Source organism: Gobio gobio, assembly GCF_949357685.1.
Source record: "Gobio gobio genome assembly, chromosome: 3".
NCBI lineage: Eukaryota > Metazoa > Chordata > Actinopteri > Cypriniformes > Gobionidae > Gobio > Gobio gobio.
Window position 1 is genome coordinate 67377007 of NC_137099.1, and position 27303 is coordinate 67404309.

Consider the following 27303-nt stretch of genomic DNA (forward strand, 5'->3'; position numbering starts at 1 on the left):
CAGACCATATCAGACCACATCAGACCACATCAGACCACATCAGACCATATCAGACCACATCAGACCACATCAGACCACATCAGACCACATCAGACTACACCAGACCACATCAGACCACATCAGGCCACATCAGACCTCACCAGGTCACATTAGAGTGAATCAGGCCACACTCGGCCGCATTAGTCTGAACCGGACGCAGCGCTCATGCGTCAGGTGTGTGTGTGTGTGTGTAGGTTGTGTGTCCGGTTCTGGCCGGTCTGCTGCACTTCTTCCTGCTGTCCGTGTTCTGCTGGCTCTGCATGGAGACGGTGCAGCTGTATGTGCTGATGGTGGAGGTGTTCGAGAGCGAGACGTCCCGCCGCAGGTACTACTACCTCTCCGCCTACGGCTTCCCCTCGCTGGTGGTGGCCATCTCCACCGCCATCGACTACAGGAGCTACGGAGGACCCAAAGCGTGAGTGTGTGTTCTCTGCAGGCCGGACATCGCTGTGTGTGTGTGTGTGTGTGTGTGTGTGTGTAATACATGTCTTGTGTGTTGTGTAGCTGCTGGTTGAGGGTGGATAACTACTTCATCTGGACGTTTATCGGCCCGGCCTCCCTCGTTATCCTGGTGAGACTCATTCTAATGCACTGCTTCATAAATTGCATCATTTACTAATACTCACACTTTTTCTTAGACATTGGCTGTGATTGAAATGCCAAACTGCTGCACTGCTCATGCTAACTTGGCACTATATACACCGATCCGGCATAACATTATGACCATTATATTGTGTTGGTCCCCCTTTTGATGCCAAAACAGCCCTGACCCGTCGAGGCATGGACTCCACTAGACCGCGTTTCTTCCGCCATTGAAGTCTATGGCAGCTGATAGAACCGTATTGTAAAAAGTTATGAAATTTGACAGATGGACGACAGTCTGAAATGTCACCATAGCAAATTTGTAGTCTCTAACTCAATCCCTCTAGCGCCACCATCAGTCCAAAATTTGACTCATGTTTATAGTAATAACTTTTCGATCGTCATTTTCCGTCATGAAAATTTTCCCGCCATTTTCAATTTTCCGAAAAACCTACTTTTGCGAACTCGTCCTAGACGGTTCATCCGATTTGCAAGAAAATTTGAACCAGATCATCTTCAGACCATGCTGACAAAAAAACTTGCAAATCAAGTTGATTCGTCAAATCGTTTTCGATAAACGCGCAAACAAATTTTACGTAGCGGTTGCAAAAATACACATAAGGCTATATCTCCGCAACGCTTTATCGTATTCAAACCAAACTTGGTACATGTCATCACATGCATATCCTGAGGCAACATGCAGCGTTTCGGCACAGCGCCACCTACTGGTCCGGAGATACGAAAAATTGCTGTTTTTGCTTATAACTATATAATTTTACCATATCAGCCATTTTGGCTGTCGGACATTTTGAATTATGTGCTAAAATGCTGTATTTTATGAACACATTAATGAATTGTTATGAAACTCGGTATGGGTCATCAGCACGATGCCCTGAAGGAGCCCAAGAAGTTTCGAAACAGCACCACCTAGTGGATATTTTTTTCCCAAAGGCTTATAACTTTGGATATGGTTGACTTATTTTCATGGGAGTAAATTTTTTTGTCTCCTGAATTCTTGCCGAGTCCAACGATACCAAACTTGCCAGGTTTCAGTCTATTGTTTGTGCAGCGTTGCAATTTAGCGCTTAAAAAACATTAGCTGATAGCTTCGAAACCGCTAGTCCGATCGAGACGAAACCAGCGTCAGAAGTTTGTAAAAACATAGGTCGATAGCTACATGGTAATGCCCAAATGTCAAAATATTTATAATAAGGGGAGTAACATCCAATCAAAGTCAGGTGTCAGTCATTTTTTACAAGTTTTTTCATATAAATGTCTATAACTCTAAAACGAAATGAGATATTTTCACCAAAATTGACACACACATGTATGGGCTCACTCCGATGACACTCTGAAAAAAAATGGTCGGATTGTGCCTCTTGGTGGTGCTATAATAGAACAAAACATGAAATTCCCATTGACTACAATGCAGTATTATGATATAAAATGCTATACTTTACAAATTAATTGTTGTATCATTACGAAACTTGAAATTGGCCATCAGCACCATACCTTTAAGCTACTTAAATGGTTTTAAAACAGCACCGCCATGTGGTTCATACTTATAATAAAAAGGCCTCTTGAGGCTATATCTCTGCAATGACATATTGACACTATATTGACACCCTGCTTTGATATATTAACACCAATCTTTGCATGTGTCATTGTTCCCTTATTCTGACCACACCACATCAATTTCGTAACTGTGCCACCTATTGGTTGAAAGTTATAAATCATTAAATCATTATTATTGACTGTATTTATCATTTTACAGCTATTTTGCCTAAAATCACCTTGATAGGTCTTTAATTGCTCATTGCTGCTGTTGATCTGACACTGCCAGCCATTTTTGCATGTCTTGTCTTCTTCTTTGCGCTTGGCCCCGATAATGGCTGCTTGCTTATTATATTTACAACATTACAATTGCTGAATTATCTTCTGAATGACGTCCACTCTCTTAATCGCTGGTCTGACCTTTGATCTCTTGTGTTCAGCTGAACCTGGTGGTGCTGGTCATCACCGTCCACCGGATGCTGCGTCACTCCACCGTGCTGAAACCGGACTCCAGCCGCTTCGACAACATCAAGTAAGAGTGCTTGAGTGTTGATTATCTCCTCATGTTCTCCAGTGTTGCGGCTCCTCTCTTCCCAGTCTGTCAGTAACGCTCCTGTCTCTATGAAGCCCCGCCTTCTGTAAAGCACACTGTGCTCTGATTGGTCACATGACCAGTGTTGGGGAAAGTTACTTTGAAAAGTAATGCATTACAATATTGCGTTACTCTCTTAAAAAGTAACTAATTGAGTTACTTAGTTACTTTTTAAGAAAAGTAATGCGTTACGTTACTTTTGCTTTACTTTTTCTCACCTGGGCTGGGCTTGTTTTTTGTTTGTTTTTATAACAAAGAAGTTATATTTTTGTGCAACGGTAAAGACCTCTTCATACCAAAATGTAAATAATAAGCCCCAGGCTGAGGTAAAGATGCAGATTCACGCATGAACACTAGAGGGCGCTGCTCTGGATAATGGAGAATAGGACGCAGGAGAAAAAGGTTTACCAATAAAAATAAAAAATCTAGTAATTTTCATCATCAAAGGTCAGCAGCAAGACATTGGTAAATTAAATATAAAGGTAGATTATGCATAAAAATAGTTGTTTTATTTAACATTTAAATATTGGAAGTTTGCGTAGTATTCTGATTTAGCATTTGACTGATTTTATTCATTTTTATTAAATTTTTTCATTTTTATTTCATTTAGTCTAGAACTACAATAACCCTCATGTTCACACACACACCTCTGCACTAACTCTCAACATGAGGGCAGGAGAGCTGTCAGTCAAATTAATGTGAAAAGTAACTCCGATATTTTGTTGTAAATTTGAAAAGTAATGCGTTACTTTACTAGTTACTTGGAAAAAGTTATATTATTACGTAACTCAAGTTACTTGTAATGCGTTTCCCCCAACACTGCACACGACTAACTAACTCAACCCCGCCCCTTTATTTGTTATTTAAATGAGGAACGTGTTTGATAACATGTGAAACCTGTTACCATGTTTTTAGTATGTTTAGTTACTGATACCAGCATCAGGAAAGCGTAACGGTGTGTGTGTGTGTGTGTGTGTGTGTGTGTGCAGGTGCTGGACGGTCAGTTCTGTGACGCTGCTGTTGCTCGTGTCCCTGACCTGGATCTTTGGCCTCCTGTTCATCAACGATAACAGCGTGGTGATGGCGTACCTCTTCACCTCCTTCAACGCCCTGCACGGCATGTTCATCTTCCTCCTGCACTGCGCCCTGCAGAAGAAGGTGTGCAGGGGTTCTGGGGGTTTCCTGAACCGTGTCCGGCCCGCTGATCTGGTTTCTCACACTGTGTTGTGTGTTTAAAAGGTGCAGAAGGAATATGGCAAGTGTTTGCGTCAATCCCCCTGCTGTGGCCACGCCTCCTCCTCCAGTTCCCACGGCTCCCTCAAGAGCTCCGCCCACCGCGGCAACAATCGCTACTACGGCGGCAGCCAATCACGGCACGCACCAGCGCAGAGACAGGTAACGTCTGTCACGCCGTCTGAGTCCAGTATCAGGGGTTTACACACCTGTGGCTTAAATCTCACCTGTGTGTGTGTGTGTGTGTGTGTGTGTGTGTGTGTGTGTGTGTGTGTGTGTGTGTGTGTGTGTGTGTGTGTGTGTGTGTGTGTGTGTGTGTGTGTGTGTGTGTGTGTGTGTGTGTGTGTGTGTGTGTGTGTGTGTGTTCAGAGTCGTATCAGGAGGATGTGGAATGACACAGTTCGACGGCAGACAGAATCGTCCTTCATGGCAGCTGAGATCAACAACACACCCACACTCACCCGAGGTGAAATACACACACACACACACACACACACACACACACACATATTTGTTTTTGTGAAATGTGAGGACATTCCATAGGCGTAATGGTTTTTATACCGTACAAACCGTATTTTCTATCCCCTTACACTGACCCTGCCCTAAACCTACCCATCACACACACATGTAACTGAATCAGTGTTGGAGTTAATGAGATAATTAAGTGATTAATAGAGTAATGACTGAATATTACTGAAGACTCCTGATGATAACAAGCAGAATCACTGAAGGACAGAGAAACACAACAGACTTCAGACACAACTTCACAAAAGCTTTATCAGCTTCCCTTTTTACCTATTAGATTTACTTTCTGTCATCTTAGTTCTTATAGATAATTAACAGAGGTTTAGATATTGAAGTTGTATTGAAAATAAAAGTTGGTTTGATGTCACCATCATGGTGATCAGTGTTTTCTTTAGTTGGCGCGTTTGACGACTTCTTAATGTTAGTGTTTCTCGGGCTGCTGTGACTGAGTTTGCTATGGCAAGAAAAGCAAGAGAAAACACAATCAGATGCTGTCGGCTGCTTGATGATAAGAATATAATCATTGTGAAGAAGATCTTAATTCACTGATCTCAGTTTAGCAAGAGCTATAGGATACTATTAACTTGTTTTATTGTGATTCTAGAAAAAATAAGCCAGTATGGTTTTAATCAGAAGAGCTGAAGAAGTTTTAAATCAGATTGAACACTAAGCACTTTGAACTCCTGCGAGATTAACTCACACACAGACATCAAGAATCAGACTATGAGTCTCAACCATGGTGACATGCTTCATGCAAATACAGCAACCAGAATTGTTTCTTTTTTATATGAAACAGTCAACTAAAGCACATACTGATCACCATAATGGTAACTTTATTACTTTTTAACCCATGACCCATGTGGGGCCTCCATGGAAACTGAGGACAAAACTGGCTGGGCCCCAGTTAGACAGCCCAGGTGACGCCCATATGGGCCCCACATGACTGTGCTGGCTGGGAACCTACCCATCACACACACACACACACACACACACACACACCCGAGGTGAAATACACACACCCACTGAGCAAAGTTATGTCCAAAAGACGTCTTTTCAATGTCTTTGCCCCTAGAGGCGTACGTTGAAAAGACGTCCACTGAGGAGCCAGAATGAAAGTTTTTATGACGTCTGTTTTTGACGTGTTCTGCACGTCCGATATAGACGTTCATGGAACCTCAAGGTTAAAAACTAGTTCAAATTGTGGACATATTTTCCATTTATAACTGCAAAGCAACTCACAGACAGTGTGTGTTTGTCCAGAAATCATGAAAATAAAAGAAACTTAGCTCACACCTTTAGACACTTTAGACAACTTAGCATCTGTAATTCACACATCTTTGGATCGTGAGAGAATCGTGGGATTCAATCCAGGATCTTCTTGCTGTGAGGAGACAGTGTTTCCCACTGAGACACTGGAGCTGCCCTTAATCACAGACATAAGACACACTTTGACTATTTCTGTCAGACGTCTACAGAAGCTCTTACTGAGAATTAACAGAGCTTTAGATGTTGATTTTTATGGTTAATTTGAAGTCACCATTGTGGTGGGAAGCGTTTGCTTTAGTTGTGCTCTTGGTTCCCGTATGTGTTAGTTTTTCTTTGGATGTTATAACTGTGTGTGTGTGAGAAACACAATAGTTATGGCTGAGAAAGCAAAGATAAAGTGACTTCAGGTGTTGTCAGCTCCTTGTTGATGACTAAATTGAAGTCTAGAATCTGATGTGCTTTTGTGTTCTTGTTTGCCAAATAATAATTTGTTTATAGCCTCAATAACTTTGTGAATCCACTGTATCGGGACCAATAGCAATAAAGTAATCACTTGTTCTGAAAGATGATAAAACAGAATGTGCACATTGTTTTGAGAAAATATTTCACATAGTCACACACAGACATCAAGATTTTGCATATGATTCACAACAACGGTGACAATCAAAACAAAAAAGCTTCATGCTGCAATGCATGATGGGTAGCTTCATAGTACAAAACTCAAACTTGATTGTCACCGTTGTTGTGAAGCATAGGCATAATCTTGATGTCTGCGTGTGACTATGTGAAATATTTGCTCAAAACGTTGTTTGCACAAACTGTTTTATCATCCTTCAGGTTAAATTATCATTTAAATGCTATTGGTGCCAATACAGTTGATTCACAGAGTTATAGTGGCTTTAAACAAATGACTATTGTTCCAGACAAGCACACAAAACGCTTCGGTTACTAACGTAACCTCGGTTCCCTGAGATGAGGGAATGAGTATTGCGTTTGCTAAACGCTATGGGGGAAATTCCTTTCCTCGAGATATTGAAGCAAATTTTTATCCAAAAATACCACATACACGCAGTGCAGCTGCACAGCTCTCAGCAGGAAGCAGCTGCGTGCTGATTGGCTGTGCTGCTGCAACTGCAGCAACCTATGGAGAGACCGCGGGGCGGGACGGACCAATCAGGTCCTTCTAAATTCCCGCCACAAGGGGCAACAGAATTTGCATAGCCAAGGGTATATAAGACCCTGTCTCGCAAGGTTCGTCAGGTTAATTGACTGAAGCGACTCCTGAGCAAGCAAAGTACGGTCAAGCAAACGCAATACTCGTTCCCTCATCTCAGGGAACCGAGGTTACGTTAGTAACCGAAGCGTTCCCTTTCGAGAGTACTCTCGTATTGCGTTTGCTAAACGGCCTTCGTGAGCAGGCGCATGAGCTCAGCGTCGACTGAGGTTATGGCGCCGCTGGCAGTCCGCGTTGAAGTGGCGTGCTCCGAGACGGTATCCGACCACCCGCTTTCGGATGCAGCAAGGGAAAGGCTGTCATCCTCTTCCTCCTCCGGTCCGCCGAAGGAAACAGTAGCAGCCGCCATGCGAGGGGAGCTGTGCTGTTCCTCGACGAACAATACAGGCGATGGCGAGGCACGCGGGGACATGCCCGGCGTGTGCTCGTCAGAGCGCTCCGGGGGCCTATGGTCACAACGTTTCTTCTTTTGGGCTCGAGAGGCTGAGAGCAAGGGACGGGATTCGGGTCGAAGCTGGCGAGCCGAGCCCGAAGGGTCTGCAGCGTCAGCTCGTCGCACTCCGGGCAGCCGCCCTGGTTGAGTGCAGCCTGCGTGTGGTCTCGTCCCAGACATGAGACGCAGATGATGTGCCGATCCTCGTCCGAGAGAAAACCTCTGCACGAGGCGCAGGAACGAGACATTTGAAACAACGTCTCAGCTCTTTTTGAATGTGTAAAAGACACAGAATGGTATAAAAGGATATTGTGCCGGATGGCGCAGCTGGAAGGAGAATCCGACGTCCTCAGGCTGCAGAGTTCCGCTGGGTGCGTGTCGACAGCAGGCTTCGATCCAGAGCTCAGCGAGGGCAAGTCGCTGAAGAAGAATTAACCTGACGAACCTTGCGAGACAGGGTCTTATATACCCTTGGCTATGCAAATTCTGTTGCCCCTTGTGGCAGGAATTTAGAAGGATCTGATTGGTCCGTCCCGCCCCGCGGTCTCTCCATAGGTTGCTGCAGTTGCAGCGGCACAGCCAATCAGCACGCAGCTGCTTCCTGCTGAGAGCTGTGCAGCTGCACTGCGTGTATATGGTATTTTTGGATAAAAATTTGCTTCAATATCTCGAGGAAAGGAATTTCCCCCATAGCATTTAGCAAACGCAATACGAGAGTACTCTCGAAAGGGAACTTAAAGCACAACATCAGATTCTAGACTTCTGATGATTTAGTCATCAACAAGGAGCTGACAACACCTGAAGTCACTTTATCTTTGCTTTCTCAGTCACAAATACAGGGACCAAGAGCCCAACTAAAGCAAACGCTTCCCACCACAATGGTGACTTCAAATTAAACATCAACATCTACAGCTCTGTTAATTCTCAGTAAGAGCTTCTGTAGACGTCTGACAGAAATAGTCAAAGTGTGTCTTCTGTCTGTGATTAAGGGCAGCACCAGTGTCTCAGTGGGAAACACTGTCTCCTCACAGCAAGAAGATCCTGGATTGAATCCCACGATTCTCTCACGATCCAAAGCTGTGTGAATTACAGATGATAAGTTGTCTAAAGTGTCTAAAGGTGTGAGCTAAGTTTCTTTTATTTTCATGATTTCTGGACAAACACACACTGTCTGTGAGTTGCTTTGCAATTACAAATGGAAAATATATCCACAATTTGAACTAGTTTTTAACCTTGAGGTTCCATGAGCGTCTATATCGGACGTGCAGAACACGTCAAAAACAGACGTCATAAAAACTTTCATTCTGGCTCCTCAGTGGACGTCTTTTCAACGTACGCCTCTAGGGGCAAAGACATTGAAAAGACATCTTTTGGACATAACTTTGCTCAGTGGGCACACACACCCACACTCACCTGAGGTGAAATACACACACACACACACACACACACACACACACACACGTTTGTTTTTTTGAAATGTGAGGACATTCCATAGGTGTAATGGTTTTTATACCATACAAACCGTATTTTCTATCCCCTTACACTGCCCCTGCCCCTAAACACACACACACACACACACACACACACACACACACACACACACTGCCCCTAAACCTACCCATCACAGGAGACTGCGCAGTTCACTTTCTGTGAAAAAAACCTCATTCTGTGATTTATAAGCATTTTGAAAAGTGAGGACATGGGGAACGTCCTCATATTTCACCCTCTTTTTGTAATACCCATGTCATTTTACACATTTGTGTCCTGATATTTCACAAAAACATGCCCACACACACACACATACTCACCCGAGGTGAAGTACACACACACACACACACACTCACCCGAGGTGAGGTACACACACACACACACACACACACACACTCTCACCCGAGGTGAAGTACACACACACACACACACACTCACCCGAGGTGAAATACACACACACACACACACTCACCCGAGGTGAAATACACACACACACTCTCACCCGAGGTGAAGTACACACACACACACACACACACACACACACACACTCACCCGAGGTGAAATATACACACACACACACACACACCCGAGGTGAAATATACACACACACACACACACACACACACTCTCACCCGAGGTGAAATATACACACACACACATATGAGGCGCCACGTAGGATTTAAATCAAACTTCGCTTATCAATACATACATAACACACGTGCATATACACCTATAAATTACTCGCATATACATTTATACTATTGGATGTTCAAAATACATATATGAAATACACGTGCACACTAATATGAAATCCACACCAATACACATTATGTTAGTAATGAATGCATACACACTCGTGAATAACTTGCATATACATATAAAATTGACGCATACATAGACCGATAAATACTCGCATATACATATAAACTTCCATGCATATACACCTATAAACACTCGCACATACATATACACTCACTGCACGCAGACACATCCATAAAACACTCGCGCACACATACAAAATAAGACGTGGATGCATGCTTTAGTTGTGTATATATGTATATGCGAGTGATGTAGATGTGCGTGAACTTTTCAGTGCAAACGGAAGGCATTTCAGTGTAAAAGGAAGTCATTAATGGGGTCTTCCTCATGCAGATCGACATGAATTTCAGAGTGACCTTAATAGCTGTTACGTTTGGTAGTGTTTTATTTGCTTGTTCAAGGTGCAATGAAGACGATATCAGGGCTCTCAAGTTTTGAACTGAGTTCAGAGTGAGATTTTGGCGACGGCAGCAGGGGATTGGGTGGGGACGAGGTTCTGATCTGAAAAATGACACTAATTTGTATAAATAAATAAATAATGATATTTTTTTTTATTTAATTTAACATTTCTCTGTGTGTGTGTGTGTGTGTGTGTGTGTGTGTGTGTGTTGTGTGTGCATAGTTTTAATTCTTGCATTTCTCTATTTCCAAGAAATATGTCAGGGAAGAGGCAAATTAATAATCCATAATAATTTGGAATATTTCTTTTCAGAATTTACTGTATTGTTTCAGAATAAATTATATTTACAACAGTCTCACCAGTGTTCAATCAGCTTTGAGATATTTAAATCTGCATATCTTTGATATTTTTACCTTTTATGAAGTGCATTTTCCCATAATCTTATTAAATATAGCCTATGATTCAGCTTTCAGTTTTATATTCTTAAATTTGATCTATAAATAAGACACTGTAGGGCTGTTGCCAATCAAATTAAATCATTTACACTGAAAATGTTATGAGATTGTTTTAAATATTTTTGAATATACAATTAAGAATATTTTTGAATATTCAATTAAGAAATGTTGGAAAGAAAACACTAAACTAAACCACCAGTAGGTGGCAGAATGTAAACGTTGTTCTTTAATATCTAAATCTTACCCGGATACAGCAATGCTATTTTCTGATTGGCTGTTCGGTAGCTGTATTTTTTATTTGATTGGCTGGTGCGTGGCAGGGCCTTCTGAACTCTATGTGGAACTCACTTGATTCCTATCTAATAGCAGCGCAATTTGGTGGGCATTATCCTGGAGATTTCTCTGCGTGAGAAATACAAGGTGTGGCGTGTGAGCAGGTTGAAATGCGTGTGTGAGACTTGAGAGCCCTGCGATATATACGGCAGATGATGTTGGCCTGTTATTTGTACAGCAGGCGCCGATGGCCGAAACAAAGTGCACAATTCAGTTTCTGATTCTGACTGCAGTTGAGCAGAAGGCGACACATTCGATTCAACTGAATTAGCAATTGATCTTATAATAATAGTGGGCGAAGCAAGCACATTTCGCAAAATGCCAATTGCTTCAGTTGTAGCATGATCCCTCTCCATGATTGCAAAGTTGCAAATGCGGTAAATAGGCAGGTTACAAATGACTTCCTTTTACACTGAAATTACTTCCTTTTACACTGAAATGACTTCAGTGAAATTACTTCCTTTTACACTGAAATGACTTCCTTTTACACTGAAATGACTTCCTTTTACACTGAAATGCCTTCCGTTTGCACTGAAAAGTTCACGCACATCTACATATGAAATCACTCGCATATACATATATACACAACTAAAGCATGCATCCACGTCTTATTTTGTATGTGTGCGCGAGTGTTTTATGGATGTGTCTGCGTGCAGTGAGTGTATATGTATGTGCGAGTGTTTATAGGTGTATATGCATGGAAGTTTATATGTATATGCGAGTATTTATCGGTCTATGCGTGCGTCAATTTTATATGTATATGCAAGTTATTCACGAGTGTGTATGCATTCATTACTAACATAATATGTATTGGTGTGGATTTCATATTAGTGTGCACGTGTATTTCATATATGTATTTTGAACATCCAATAGTATAAATGTATATGCGAGTAATTTATAGGTGTATATGCACGTGTGTTATGTATGTATTGATGAGCGAAGTTTGATTTAAATCCTACGTGGCGCCTCATACACACACACTCACCCGAGGTGAAATATACACACACACACACACACACACCCGAGGTGAAATATACATACACACACACTCTCACCCGAGGTGAAACACACACACACACACAACCCGAGGTGAAATACACACACACACACACACACACACACACACTCACCCAAGGTGAAGTACACACACACACACACACACACTCTCACCCGAGGTGAAGTACACACACACACTCACCCGAGGTGAAATATACACACACACACACACACACACACACACACCCGAGGTGAAATACACACACACACACACACTCACCCGAGGTGAAATATACACACACACACACACACCCGAGGTGAAATATACACGCACACACTCACCCGAGGTGAAATATACACACACACACATACACTCACCCAAGGTGAAATACACACACACTCTCTCACACACATATACACACTCTCATCCAAAGTTGTGCTTTTGATGTTAAAATATTAATAAAGAAATACATTTATAATACATAGAATAAAAAAAGTAATTTATTTAAAAAATAAAAATATCAATAATGTTATACAATACATAAAAATATTGATAAAACTTTAACATTTCTTACGTTTAATTTTTGTTTTGTTTTACATTTAATGGTAACGAAAAGTAATAACAATAATAAAAAGTCAAATTTTTACATTTAAAAAATATATTTAAAAAATTTAATAAAATTAATAAAAACTTTAGCTTGCCTTACATGGGGAAATTTATTTTTTGATTTCTCTTTATGGTTTTGCCATTTTAAGGGTTAAACTTAAAAATATGAATTAATTATTAGTAATAACAAAAAAAAAATATTAGTAATAAAGTATATTAACCCCCTCACCCTTTGCTAAGCTCCACTGTTAGTAGTGTTGCTTTCGTCAAAGAAAAGTATGACTAAATATCGTCGTCACGTGACGAAAACGAGACGCAGCGTAAATGCTGGTCATGTGACGATGACGAATAAAATCGAGACTAAATGTGGTTCACAAAATAAAAACTATGCTAAAATGTCTCTTCATTTTTGTTGACGAAAAAGCACGTAAACATTTGAAATGTGCCGTTATAACGGCAGCAATTAGATATGTTAAAATAACCGCAGCATTATGATTACCTCATAAGCGAATAAGAGGCTGTATTCACTTATTTCCGCTCATTTCCATGTGGAATAAAATTACATCCTTTATTTTGAGATAAAATACAAGACAGAAAAACATTTTAACTATAATGTTGGTCTAATTTTAAACAGATTTAAAGAATTAAATAATAATTTGGATGTTATTTTCCTATGATTAAATTAAATATGCATTTATTCTTATTAAGACATTTGGAAAAACTTTTATTACATTGAAGTGGAAAATAAAACGGGTGTTGTGGTAGAAGATGGACCACAAAATCACAGGAAAAAACACCACAAACCTTAAGAGACATCTCAATGTTTTTATTTATTTTATTTAAATGTATGTGTGTGTACTTCTAACATGTTTAGTTGGTCAAATAAATATGTTGTAACTTCAAATCAGAGCGTCTTCCGTGTCTGGAATGGATGTATTCTTGAGTCTATAAGGTAACAATAATATAATAAGATCACATTGTTTGAAATGGGTTTGGCTAAAAGAAGATTTTGGTTTTGTCTATAATATGTACTTATACTATATTGACTGGATTAAATAGAATTGCATTACTAAAAAGAGACTAAAATACAATTTTCACTGACTAAAACTGGACTAAAATGTCATCAGTTTTCGTCGACTAAACCTAGACGAAAATAGTCATAGATAATTCTGACTAAAATAAGACTAAAATGCTCAGACTTTTAGTCGACTAAAACTTGACTAGACTAAAAAGAGTATGACTATGACTAAAACTAATAAAAACGAAAATGACAGCTTGACACAAAGACTAGACTAAAACTCCAATTGGTTACACTTTATTTTGATAGTCCACTTTAAACATTCTACTAACTATAAGTAACTTTGCAACTACATGTCAACTAACTGTCATTAGAGTATTAGTTGACTGTCAGTAGACTGGTAGGTTATGGTTAGGTGTTAGGGCTCGGGTTAGTAGAATAAGTTGATTTGTAGTTGCCAAGTTATTTTTAGTCAGTAGAGTGTCTGTTGGGGGACCAACAAAATAAAGTTTTAGTAAATATTAAGCAGGCAGTCTATAAATACTCTAATGACAGTTAGTTTACATGTAGTTGCAAAGTTACTCATAGTTACTCATAGTAGAATGTCTAAAGTGGACTATCAAAATAAAGTGTTACCCTACAATTAAAACAGGCCGCCAAAAACAACACTAACTGTTAGTCATAGGAATGTTTGGAGATCTTGGCACAGACTTTCAGGAAGCTCTCACACACACACACACACACACACACACACACACACACACACACACACACACACACACACACACACACACACACACACACACACACACACACACACACACACACACACACACACACACACACACACACACACACACACACACACACACACACACACACACACACACTGAAATGTGTCCCTTTCTCCTCAGGCACTATGGGTAATCACCTGCTAGCCAATCCAATGCTCCAGACCCGCTCTGGCTCCTCCCCTTACAACACCTTACTGGCTGAAACATTCAACCCCCCCTCACCAGCAGTTTTCAACGCCACTGGTCAGTGTGTGTGTGTGTGTGATGAATATGCTTTGTGTGTTTTTCTCTAAATGTGTGTATCTGTATTCACTTGTTTCTCCTTCCTTCCTGTCTCACTCTCTTTGTGAACCGATCTACAGGCACGTTCAGAAACTCAAGTACGGGCGTTCTCTCTCTCTGTTTGTGTTTCTGTCGTTTCCATCGTCACCCCCCTAACATATGACGCCACGCATGACAACATTTACACACGCTAGTTCCCCATTTCTGCCTCACAATCAGACACACACATCAGATTTTCCAGCGTTTCAGAGGCCGATGTATTAACATGAGTAACAGAGACAGACTGGGACTATAAAATATAGTCAGGCTGGTTTGGCAGGACCTGAAGGTGAGTAAATGCGGACCAGGTGTTTGTCATGTCCCTTGACAGTGTGCTCACCCATAAAGGGAATAACGGAGTGGGTGTTTTTAGGGAAAGAGTGGATTTTTGCATGAGATGCATCTCTGTATGTACGCATTCATGGGCCGGAAACCATAGATATCCATAATAAGGCTAGCTGTCTTACGGCGGAGTCTCTAACGTCATCAGCGGCAGCCATCTTGTCACAGGCAAGCTTTCCGGCGGCCATCTTGTCATAGGGCTCTGTGGCTCTTGATGTAAGGCGTGTGATCTGAACACAAATACTCTTATCTCACTGAAATCTTGACGGATTTACAAATGGTTTGGTTTCTTACAAACGTTATTAACGTAGCTATAATTATGGATGCCTGAACAGATTATGAATAATTTTTCATAAGTATGCAGTGTCATAACTACATCTCTGACTTTTATAACAAACCAAACAGTTTGAAAATCGGTAGAAAATTGCGCAAGTTATGGTTATTAAACCATGAAAACAATGTTACGAGTGAGCGAGCTGAGTGTGACAAGATGGCCGCCAGGTGCGGACGTCGACCTCCATTGGCCAGCAGCGCGCACAAGACATCTTGCCTTTATTATGTATATCTATGCCGGAAACCGCTCAACATTCACTAAATGGTGTCGCATCCTGAAAAACGATCAAACCGAACATGTTCTCTCTGTGTCCTGTAGAGGGCACACTGTCGCGCAGCCGGGAGTCATGCGGGCTGGAGGGCGTTCGGCTGAACGGAAACTACAACAACAGCTACTCGCTGCACGGAGGGAGCTCGGATCTGCTGGGGGGCGTTCCTGTGGGCTCGGGGGGCGTGTCCGGAGAAGTCAGCCCCGCCCTTTTGACGCCGAGAGGAGCGGAGCCTGCCAGCAGTTTGAGGCGGAACCTTTCCGACGCGGCGGCGTTGGAGAAGATGATCATATCCGAGCTGGTGCAGAGCAACCTACGGCCTTCCACCGATCGCTACGGCAACGGAACGAATTCGACAATGCACCGGCAGGATTACGCCACGTCGACGGGTCACCGAGAGCCTCCGCAGCGGCCCTTGCCCCGCCCACCGCCGCCGCCACCGCAGGACGAGGAGGAGCTGCTGTACAAAGCCCTGGAAAAGCCACGCCTTCCGGATAAGCCCCGCCTACCTGATAAACCCCGCCTTCCGGATAAGCCCCGCCTCCTGGAGCACGCCCAGTCTGTGTTCTACCAGAGTGAAGAGGACTCGGAGAGCTTCTCAGCGGAAATCACAGACGGTGTGGGCGCGGCCGGACCTGACTCCGCCTCCCTGTACGCGCGAGACCGCGATTCGTCCTATCCCGACAGCAGTCCCGAGGCGCTGGGGGCGGAGCCTCACCCCACGCTCCCACCGGACGAGCTGTACTTCAGCGCGGGACGCCAAGCGCACATCTCGGCCTTTTACCAGCCTCCGCCCCGCAGGACCAACGACGAGGCTCGGCTGGGACTGCAACCCTCGCAGGGGGAGGCGGATGGACAGATGCAACTGGTGACGAGTCTGTGACTAGGGCGCTGGTGACCAGGACACGCAGATCTGGAGGAGGACAATGAGGGGGGATGACTTCTACATCACCATCATCATCGGCATCAGGGCGAATCTCACGACTGTCTACAGGTTATGAAATATGAACCAGACATGCTTTCGTGGAGATTCCCGCTCCAGTATGAGTATGATAATCGCTTGGCCCTGTTTAGATGATGATGATGATGGTGGCAGTGTTGGCTTCCTCCTCCACGTCTCTGTCTCCTGGTCACCCGCACACCCACCCTGCTCATCTCACTGCCATTCAAGCACATCCGTCTGTCCTTTCCAAGAAGAAGTCTTCTTATCGGGTAGTTTTTCCTTCAGTTCGTCCATCGTCCATCTCTTCCCTGCTGAGAAAACCAGTTTAAACCAGCCTGAGGTGGTTTCCCGGTCTCCTGGCCTGGCCGAGCTGGTCCGTTTTGCTGGTTTTGGGTGGAAGACCTTCTAAAGACCGCCTTAGGCCGGGTTAGGCTGGTTTTTCAGCGGGGTCTCTTTTGTTCAGGGTGGTGTGGTGAATGAGTGTCAGACCTTTATCAGAATGTGATAACACTTACACCAGAGACCGCAGCTCTTATACATGCCAAAAAAAAACACACACACACTTACACTCTTGGGGAGCGGCTTCTGTCGGGGTCACGCTCTTGACATTGTAACGGTTGCGAGTCAGCGCGTCAAACGGACTGTTGTTTATCAGCGGCGTGCCGAACACAAGCGAACTGCCAACCAATCATCTGCTTCGGTGTTGACACCGACCAATCACTTTGCCGGGTTTCGAGGACGTTGGTGCAAACGCTCCGCCCCCCCTTTCCTGTGTTGATGTTCAACGGCGGGCGGCCGAGCGACGGCCGCTCGCAAGCTTCCTGTAAATACGAACTGAGAGACGCGACGTCTCGGGACATGCTTCTCTTTCACTTATGAGTTTACGGTTGAAAAAAGTCTTAAAGAATATGTAGATGATCTGATGACACTGTCTCCTCTTTCGGTCTTTTTCTCACTCTGTCTCTTTCGGTCTTTCTTGCTCTCTGAGAGTGTTCCATGTAAAAAAAAAAAAGATAAGAAATGTTTTTTAACCAAAATAAAACGGACAAAAGCAAACAGGTGCGGTACACTTCTTTTCCTAATAACCTGCTAAATATCGTTCAGCAGGTGGTCAAGGTTCAGCCGGTGAACAGGTACATTTATGCGTTTGGCAGACGCTTTTATACAAAGCGACTTACAATTAGGGTTGGGTACCGAACTCGGTACTTTTAAGGGCACAGACCGAGTACCGATTCACATTAAATTAATCGGTACCAAATTTCGGTACCTGAGAATGCATCTGGTGATATAGACGAATGTATGTGAATATTAATCCGCAAAAAGACTATTTAAATACGAATCTTGCGTGTCTCTGTGCAAATGAAAGCCGTAGATGCACGGTTTACCACACACACACACACTCACTCACTATCGCGCTCACTATCACTATGACGGTCGGGTGTTTCCATCTCTGCCATCTCAAATGAGGACATGAACGCACGAACAGAGCCACTGAGAGTCACTTTATGAGCATTTTACCGTTTCATTTGAGAAAAATTACTGTCATATCATAAACACAGAAACTCAAAGGAACGGCAACACGTCAAAATAAAACTCTGGTTTATCTTGACAAATACATCACTGTTGTACAGTAGAATTTAGATACGTCTCAATTAATAATACTAACACTAATGTAATAATAATAATCAAAACTTTATTTTTTAAGTAATAATTTGAATTTTTCTGTTTTAATGTTTTAATTTTAACCGTATAAAGCTCAGTTGTGCTGCACTTTGTTTGACAAAAAAAGTTTAATTAAATTAAAAGATAAATTAAATAAATGTCTTATGTACCGAATTTCGGGTACCGGTTAAAATGTGAAAGGTTACCAACCCTACTTACAATGCACTTAATACAGGGACAATCCCCTGGAGCAACATGGAGTAAAGTGCCTTGCTCAAGGACACACTGGTGGCGACTGCTGGGATCGAACCAGCAACCTTCTGCATATCAGTTCAGTGATTAAACCCACTGAGCCACCATCTCTACAGCACCACGTACATGTAAACGAGCACATTTCCCCATTTGCACACATTCAGAAGCAGCCGAGCTTATGGATGAGAAACAATTCATGTGAATTTTAGTATAAATCTTATTTTTGTCAATCCTTCTAATGTTAGACTGCAAAGGTTAATATTCGCCTTTTTTCAAACACTCTCAGTTAAAATCCATGTGAATTTCATAACCTCTTGGGAATGCGCCAGCCATCTTATGGAATTCATGAGAGTCGTTTATAACAGTATTTGTCAGCATATAAACCCAAGTGGTTTTCTGGCTAAATAAAAGTGTGACTGGGACAGCCATAAATATTAGAAGGCTATTATTTATTTTACAGTAAAATAGTGATATTTCCCTTGATTTAATTGGTATAATTTAAATAATTACATAAAATATGTATTATTTATTATTATAGTCATATTGCGTTTATAATTAGTCATTTTGCAGACGTTTTTATCCAAAGCGACTTACAGCTGAGGAATACAGGAAGAGGCGAATAATTGCACAAAGTGCTCAAAAATACTACGTTTCGGATAATCATAATCTAGAATAAGTTTTTTTTTGTTCTTAGCTGATCGCATGTCTAGTTTAAGGACGTTGATCATCATCATCATTGGTTGTGGGTTGGGGTTTGTGTTGTAACGCTGAGGTCGACGTGTGTGGTTTCTTCCAGGTTCCTGAGTTTTGTCATTTATTTAAAAACACTTGTTAGAAGGGATTAATTAAACGGCTCTGTTTTGTAATCCAAACATTAACCACAGGCACACCGAGGGCGATGATATGGTTGAAAGCCCTTATCTGTGGTGTGGAGGGACGCCAAGCAGGGAGGATGATGGGAATCTCCTTCTACATTTCAAAACATTTCAAAAGAAACCAGATGTTGATATTACCCACTGAGCAAAGGCGTACGTTGAAAAGACGTCCACTGAGGAGCCAGAATGAAAGTTTTTATGACGTCTGTTTTTGACGTGTTCTGCACGTCCGATATAGACGTTCATGGAACCTCAAGGTTAAAAACTAGTTCAAATTGTGGGCATATTTTCCATTTGTAATTGCAAAGCAACTCACAGAGAGTGTGTGTTTGTCCAGAAATCATGAAAATAAAAGAATCTTAGCTCACACCTTTAGACACTTTAGAAAACGTATCATCTGTAATTCACACATCTTTGGATCGTGAGAGAATCGTGGGATTCAATCCAGGATCTTCTTGCTGTGAGGAGACAGTGTTTCCCACTGAGACACTGGTGCTGCCCTTAATCACAGACATAAGACACACTTTGACTATTTCTGTCAGACGTCTACAGAAGCTCTTACTGAGAATTAACAGAGCTTTAGATGTTGATGTTTATGGTTAATTTGAAGTCACCATTGTGGTGGGAAGCGTTTGCTTTAGTTGGGCTCTTGGTCCCTGTATTTGTGTTAGCTTTTCTTTGAATGTTATAACTGTGTGTGTGAAACACAATACTTATGGCTGAGAAAGCAAAGATAAAGTGACATCAGGTGTTGTCAGCTCCTTGTTGATGACTAAATCATCAGAAGTCTGGCATCTGATGTTGTGCTTTTGAGTTTTATGTTCTTGTTTGGCAAATAATGATTTTTGTTTATATACTATAACCTTATGAATCCACTGTATCGGGACTAATAGCAATAAAATAATCGCTTATGCTGAAAGATGATAAAACAGCATGTGCACATTGTTTTGAGAAAATATTTCACAGTCACACACAGACATCAAGATTTTGAAAAAGCAACTCACAGAAAAAGAAAACTTCATGCTGCAATGCAATGGGTAGCTTCATAGTACAAAACTCATGCTTGATTGTCACCGTTGTTGTGAATCATATGCAAAATCTTGATGTCTGTGTGTGACTTTGAGAAATATTTTCTCAAAACAATGTGCACCTGCCGTTTTTCATCTTTCAGGATGAGTGATTTGTTTATTGCTATTGGTGTCAATACAGCAGATTTACAAGGTTATAGTATTTAAACAAATTATTATTTGCCGAACTAGAACACAAAACTCAAAAGCACAACATTGGATTCCAGACTTCTGATGATTTAATAATCAACAAGGAGCTGACAACACCTGAAGTCGCTTTATCTTTGCTTTCTCAGCCACAACTATTGTGTTTCACACACACAGTTACAGCAGCCAAAGAGAAGCTAACACAAATACAGGGACCATGAGCTCAACTAAAGCAAACGCTTCCCACCACAATGGTGACTTCAAATTAACCATAAATATCAACATCTAAACCTCTGTTAATTCTCAGTAAGAGCTTCTGTAGACGTCTGACAGAAATAGTCAAAGTGTGTCTTATGTCTGTGATTAAGGGCAGCACCAGTGTCTCAGTGGGAAACACTGTCTCCTCACAGCAAGAAGATCCTGGATTGAATCCCACGATTCTCTCACGCAGGCACGTGCAGAGGGGGGGGCTTTGGGTGCTCGAGCCCCTGCCCTTTTTCAAAATGAATCAAAAGTGCCCCTCTCAGACAAATATCAATGATAATATCGTGGTCAATAAAACTAAATAAATGTGATTATTATAACATGACAATGCATACAATAGTAACGAAAGGCTCAAAAGTCGGACAATTTCTGTTGAGGCGTTGCCATAACGCGTTGCTATGGGTCGCGTGCGTTTTGATTGACAGCTTTTCCACTGTTCGGAAACGGCTCTCGAGCCAAATATGGTCCTTTCAGAGAGTGTGTGGCCTCGCGGGAAAAAAGTAAACCAATATTTTTTTTTTCATCCATAATCAGAGCTAATGTGTTGATTTAATTAAAAATCTATATATTAGCTATATATATTTTAAAGTATAACACAATTCACCAATGCTCGTTTGTCATGTATATACACCAACCAATCGTGATCTGGCAAAGCAAGTTCAAATTCCATTGGGTGATGTGAAACGGTAATTTTCTGTTCTTATTCATAAATCGGTTGAAAATTACATGGACAGACGAACTAACGTTTGTGGAACAATTTCCTGCGGTTTGTCTCATTTTATACATTGCATCACTGACAAAATGGATTTTAACTGACAACAAACAAATCCCTGCACAAAACCACAGCAGCAAAAGTCGCATTAATGGTAAGTAGTGTTAAATTCACTTGTATTTATGTATATTGATACACCGTTTACTATTTCATGAAACTATCAAAGTTAACAAAACCCAAGTGCCACCGGCACCTTCAGGCCTATTATGTGAAGTGTGGAGAAATGGTGACGTGAAAGGACTTTATTATATTACCATTTTTTAATATTATGCAGCATTATGAAAGAAGTCTCTTATGTTCATCAAGCCTGCATTTATTTGATAAAAAACAGCAATATTGCGAAATATATTAAAATAATGGTTTTCATTTTAAAATAATTTAAAATATAATTTATTCCTGTGATCACAGCTGGATTTTCAGCATCATTGCTCCACTCTTCAGTGTCACATGATCATTCAGAAATCATTCTAATATGAGGATTTAATGTCAATGATGGAAACTGTGATACTCTTTTCAAGAATCTTTGATTAATAAAAAGTTAAAAAAGAATACAATGTAATAATATTTCACAATATTAGGCTACTGTTTTTTCTGTATTTTTGATTAAATAAATGCAGGCTTGATGAGCATAAGGATATATATACATACATATATATACATACATACATACATGCATACATACATATATATATATAATGTGTATTAGATTAGATTCAACTGTATTGTCATTACACAAGTACAGGTACAAGGCAACGAAATGCAGTAAGAGGCTGGTTCACCCGAACAGGGACGAACAGAGTATATATATATATGGTTCGGGCGAACCAGCCTCTTACTCACCATGTACATTATATATTTACATATTGCCCCTTTTTTACATTTGAGCCCCTGCCCCTGACGAACTCTCTGCACGGCCCTGCTCTCACGATCCAAAGATGTGTGAATTACAGATGCTAAGTTGTCTAAAGTGTCTAAAGGTGTGAGCTAAGTTTCTTTTATTTTCATGATTTCTGGACAAACACACACTGTCTGTGAGTTGCTTTTCAATTACAAATGGAAAATATGTCCACAATGAGCACATTTGAACTAGTTTTTAACCTTGAGGTTCCATGAACGTCTATATCGGACGTGCAGAACACGTCAAAAACAGACGTCATAAAAACTTTCATTCTGGCTCCTCAGTGGACGTATTTTCAACGTACGCCTCTAGGGGCAAAGACATTGAAAAGACGTCTTTTGGACATAACTTTGCTCAGTGGGTAGCTCACTAAAGCATGTTATTTTGACTCGATTTTTGACCTGATAACATGTTTCATAAGGGTTATTCATGAATCCTGTGAGGATCAGGGGCGATTCTAGGATTTTCATTAAAAAAAAAAAAACGTTAGTTTTGGGTCCGATTCTCACTATTAACTAGTAGCTTATTAGTATGCATATTAGGATATTGGCTGTTTATTATAACTTATGAAGCAAATATTAATGCCTTATTCTGCATGACCATATTGTACATCCCTTAATCATACAATGTAGGCAGGTTTATAATCACTGAGATCCCAAATGTGAGGTTTGGGGGGTTTCGGAGACATGGCCCCTTGAGAAAATGTTGATTTCTATGATCTACATATGTGCATTTTAAAATGTTCTGAACACCAAAAAATTCGATAACAATAGCTTGAAAACCATGTCAGTGGGCAGATATGACTGATAAAGTGTTTTCCATTTTTGTCAGTGAAGAAAGTTAACATGTTTAACTGATATTTATATGTTTTATGAATCATTTTTGTAGACATGTTCATTTACTGAAGGCTAACAGGAAAGCTAGGTAACTAAATGTATAATATTAATTCACAATATGCACACATTCATTACTGATCTTATTCCCAATACAAGCTGAAAAAACCTGAGCTTTTTTATTTGCTGAGAGCTGGAATTATTAATTTACAATATGCACACATTTATTACTAATATTACTTTTATAATATAGATAACAAACAAGAAATATTAACTATTAATATTAAATATTAACAATGACAGTACATAGGCCTATTTCAAATCAAAATGGCGAAATTAGAAAAAAGTTTATTAATTTGCCTGAATATTGCCAACTGTCAAATATGAAATGTTTAGTTTAGCTTCTTATCTTTCACTTGACGTCGAGTCGCGCTGCTAAAATTCGCGCTCAGCCTCAGCAGCTTCTGTGAACATAAAGCCCGCCTACTCTGATTTGATTGGTTTTCTCAAATATTTTGACATTGACGAGCAGTGACAGACCAATGAGAGCTCAGATCAACACACACACCTCTGCTCGACGCCGCTGCGGATTGAAGAACACGCTGATTAAAAGACGGGACGAAGGCGAGGCCTCCGCAAGTTTCATATGTTTGAAAGGTTAATCACACATTTTTTTAGGGTGGCTGGACAGAAGTTTGGGGGGGGGCCTAGTGACGCCCATATCTTTGATAGAAGCACACGGACCCACCACAGGAGACACACTTGCTCTTGCACTGCAATTGTAGAAAATCTTACCATCCAAAAATCTTTGACCGGTATTGTATTTAATTGACAAAACTTATAATGTGTGTGTAACGCGTCAGAGCTCCAGTAGAGGTCGCTCAGTGAGAGATGCCATGGCAGGATATGCTGTCGTCTGTTTGTTTCAACAAAAACAAAACAAAAAATCTGTGTGAAATGCCCTTATCCAGCACTAACACCAAAGCTTTCTTTCTATGGAAGTGTTTTTTTTTTTTTTATTAAATATGACACACAATCACGAATCCCAAGTTTGTGGAGATTCCCGCTAGGATTAGGGAATACCCCAGATGCTCTTGGACCCGGACTGTGTCCAGAAAGCACTCGACTTTACATTCCAAGTTTTAGACATTTTTAATCTCAATAGTCAATCACTTTCTTGACTCGTTATTTGATCAGACTGTCTGGTTACATCCTTTGACGCAAAACTGCATGAACTAATAAACTTCTGTACGTGTCTCCTAAACGTGTTTCCTTTCAAACTCTGTGTTTGAGTCAGGAGGGAAGTCGAGCCCTGCTGACTCACGGCTCAGCTTCTTGGAATCAAGTTTTTAATGATAAAGGAGGGAAAACAACCCAATAACACTGGTGGTCTCTAGGGTTGCCACCCGTCCTGTAAAATACGGAATCGTCCCGTATCTACAAGCAAAATGATGCATCCGTATCAAACCAATACGGGAAGCGATTTGTTCCGTATTTTACATAGGTCCACACATAGTTCAATAAACACACAAGGATTTTGCAGTGTGGAGAATACTGATAGCAAATATAAACAAATCAATTTCACAATAAGTAGTACAGGAGCTCATTTGTGCGTGATTGCATTTTAGCGGCTTTGTTGTCATAGCGACGGAGTCTCGAGAACATGCGCTGTGCCGTGTGCTTGTAAACTTGTCGAGCTTGCGTCGTGTGCGTCCACCGTTTAAACGCAAGAGGATCTCCAGATATAGAGCTGAATATCAAAAAGGTATCAATGGGTCTGTCCAGTAACTCATGATGAACCTCAGGCCAACTGCACACTTTATGAGAAGCATTTCAGTGTCTCAGACTGACTGATTTAAAGCAACAGCGGTGACAGACACATCTGTGCTTCTAAAGGTAGCCTATAGTTTTTTTTAATGGATAATATATTAATATAATATTCCATACATTATCAGAGCTTGGCAGACAGAATTATTATTTTTTAGACAGGTTAATTAATAGATTATAGCCTAATAAATGTAATTATTAATTTATAATTTAGCTAATCATACATAACCAATAATCCTGTCATATAAAGTTTATGACATTTAAAAAATGTTTTAGATAAAAATGGGACAAATAATTACATGATAATATAGTCATAATTTAAGATTTTAGTTGAAATTCAAAAAAGTGATTACTGGTTCAGAATGACTGCTTAAAGGGACAGTTCACCCAAAAATGAAAATTCTGTCATCATTTTCTCACCCTCAAGTTGTTCCAAACATGAATACATTTCTTTATGTTGAACACACAGGAAGATTACTATGGAAGTCAATGGGGCCCCCAAAGCAGCCTGGTTACAAACATTCTTCAAAATATCTTCTTTTGTGTTCAGCAGAACAAAGAAACTCATACAGGTCTGGAACATCATGAGGGCGAGTAAATGATGACAGAATTTTCATTTTGGGCTGAACTGTCCCTTTAAAGTGCACCAAATAGGCTACTAAAGAGTTCTTTAGAAATAAATAAAATAATCAAATGTAAAATAATATAAAATGCGTTCTGTTGCAAGTTCACATACTTGATCTCATGTTTTCTTATGGTTTATTATTGAGCTGTCAAGTTGTCAATGTAGAAATAATCATTTCATGACGTGTTTTTTTTTTTTTGGGGGGGGGGGGGGGGGGGGGTCCCTTATTTTGCCACACCAAAGGTGGCAACCCTAGTGGTGTCTCTGTTTGGGTTTTAGTTGTGCGGCTTCTCCTGTGATGACTGACACACCCTACTTCACCTGGAAAAGAAAGAACACAACGGAAGTTCAGTATTCAGTGAGATTTGAGCATATATAACGATCACATTTGCTTCTTCCATTCCTGAATATGTGCTGTTTCTGTATTTTCTTACTGAAACACTCATATAGTATGAAAACATGATGAAATCACATCTAAATACTTGGCGGCGGCCCAATGCATGAAGTCATGCAGAGGTTCAGAGACATTGGATGAGGAAGTGATCCATTTGACTGACCGCTTAATGATGGCTGGTGTCAGAAACTGATGATTTCTGGGGATTTTCAGGCACAACAGTCTCTATCTATCTATCTATCTATCTATCTATCTATCTATCTATCTATCTATCTATCTATCTATCTATCTATCTATCTATCTATCTATCTATCTATCTATCTATCTATCTATCTATCTATCTATCTATCTATCTATCTGTCTGTCTGTCTGTCTATCATCTATCTATCTATATATCTGTCTGTCTGTCTATCATCTATCTGTCTGTCTATCTGTCTGTCTGTCTGTCTGTCTATCTGTCTGTCTGTCTGTCTGTCTGTCTGTCTGTCTGTCTGTCTGTCTGTCTGTCTGTCTGTCTGTCTATCTATCTATCTATCTATCTATCTATCTATCTATCTATCTATCTATCTGTCTGTCTGTCTGTCTGTCTGTCTGTCTGTCTGTCTGTCTGTCTGTCTATCTATCTATCTATCTATCTATCTGTCGGTCTGTCTAATTAGTTGGACTTTAAAAGCATGCAAACCGATTGCCTTAGAACCCCCAAGTAAAGTGAAATAGGAATAGTATGTTGTACTGACAAATGCTTAGTTAGTATAGTTCAATTACACGAGAGTTCTAGTAATTACAAAAGAACTGAGAGTACTTGATAATTTACTTTAAATAAAATGTAATTCATTATATTTATAATATTTATTACTTCTCTTCCATTGAAATCAAATAACTGTGAGTTCTTGTTGCATCGCTACATCAATAGAAAGAGAATAACAATCATATAAATAAAGATCCAATAGCCCAACCAATGGAATACTGATCACCATAACGGTGACTGCAAATTTTTTTTTGAAATGTATAAAATCAATTATCATAAATTTATGAAGTCATCTTATGTGACTAAATAAGTAATTTTTTCAGTTGTATTGATAATGCAACATTCCAGATGACTTTGGGAAAT

General features: G+C 40.6%; 1 protein-coding gene across 1 annotated transcript in view; it reads left to right on the forward strand.

Moving 5' to 3' along the window:
* Nucleotides 1–17623, forward strand: part of LOC307123882 (adhesion G protein-coupled receptor L1) — a 47438-nt gene extending 29815 nt beyond the window's left edge. The window contains exons 17-24 of the mRNA XM_079812667.1: nucleotides 234–454; nucleotides 544–610; nucleotides 2616–2707; nucleotides 3757–3925; nucleotides 4007–4162; nucleotides 4370–4466; nucleotides 14489–14611; nucleotides 15684–17623. Of these exons, the coding sequence (XP_079668793.1) occupies nucleotides 234–454; nucleotides 544–610; nucleotides 2616–2707; nucleotides 3757–3925; nucleotides 4007–4162; nucleotides 4370–4466; nucleotides 14489–14611; nucleotides 15684–16516 (1758 nt within the window). The 3' untranslated portion in view covers nucleotides 16517–17623. The remainder of the gene's footprint in view (nucleotides 1–233; nucleotides 455–543; nucleotides 611–2615; nucleotides 2708–3756; nucleotides 3926–4006; nucleotides 4163–4369; nucleotides 4467–14488; nucleotides 14612–15683) is intronic.
* The last annotated feature ends 9680 nt before the right edge of the window (nucleotides 17624–27303 follow it).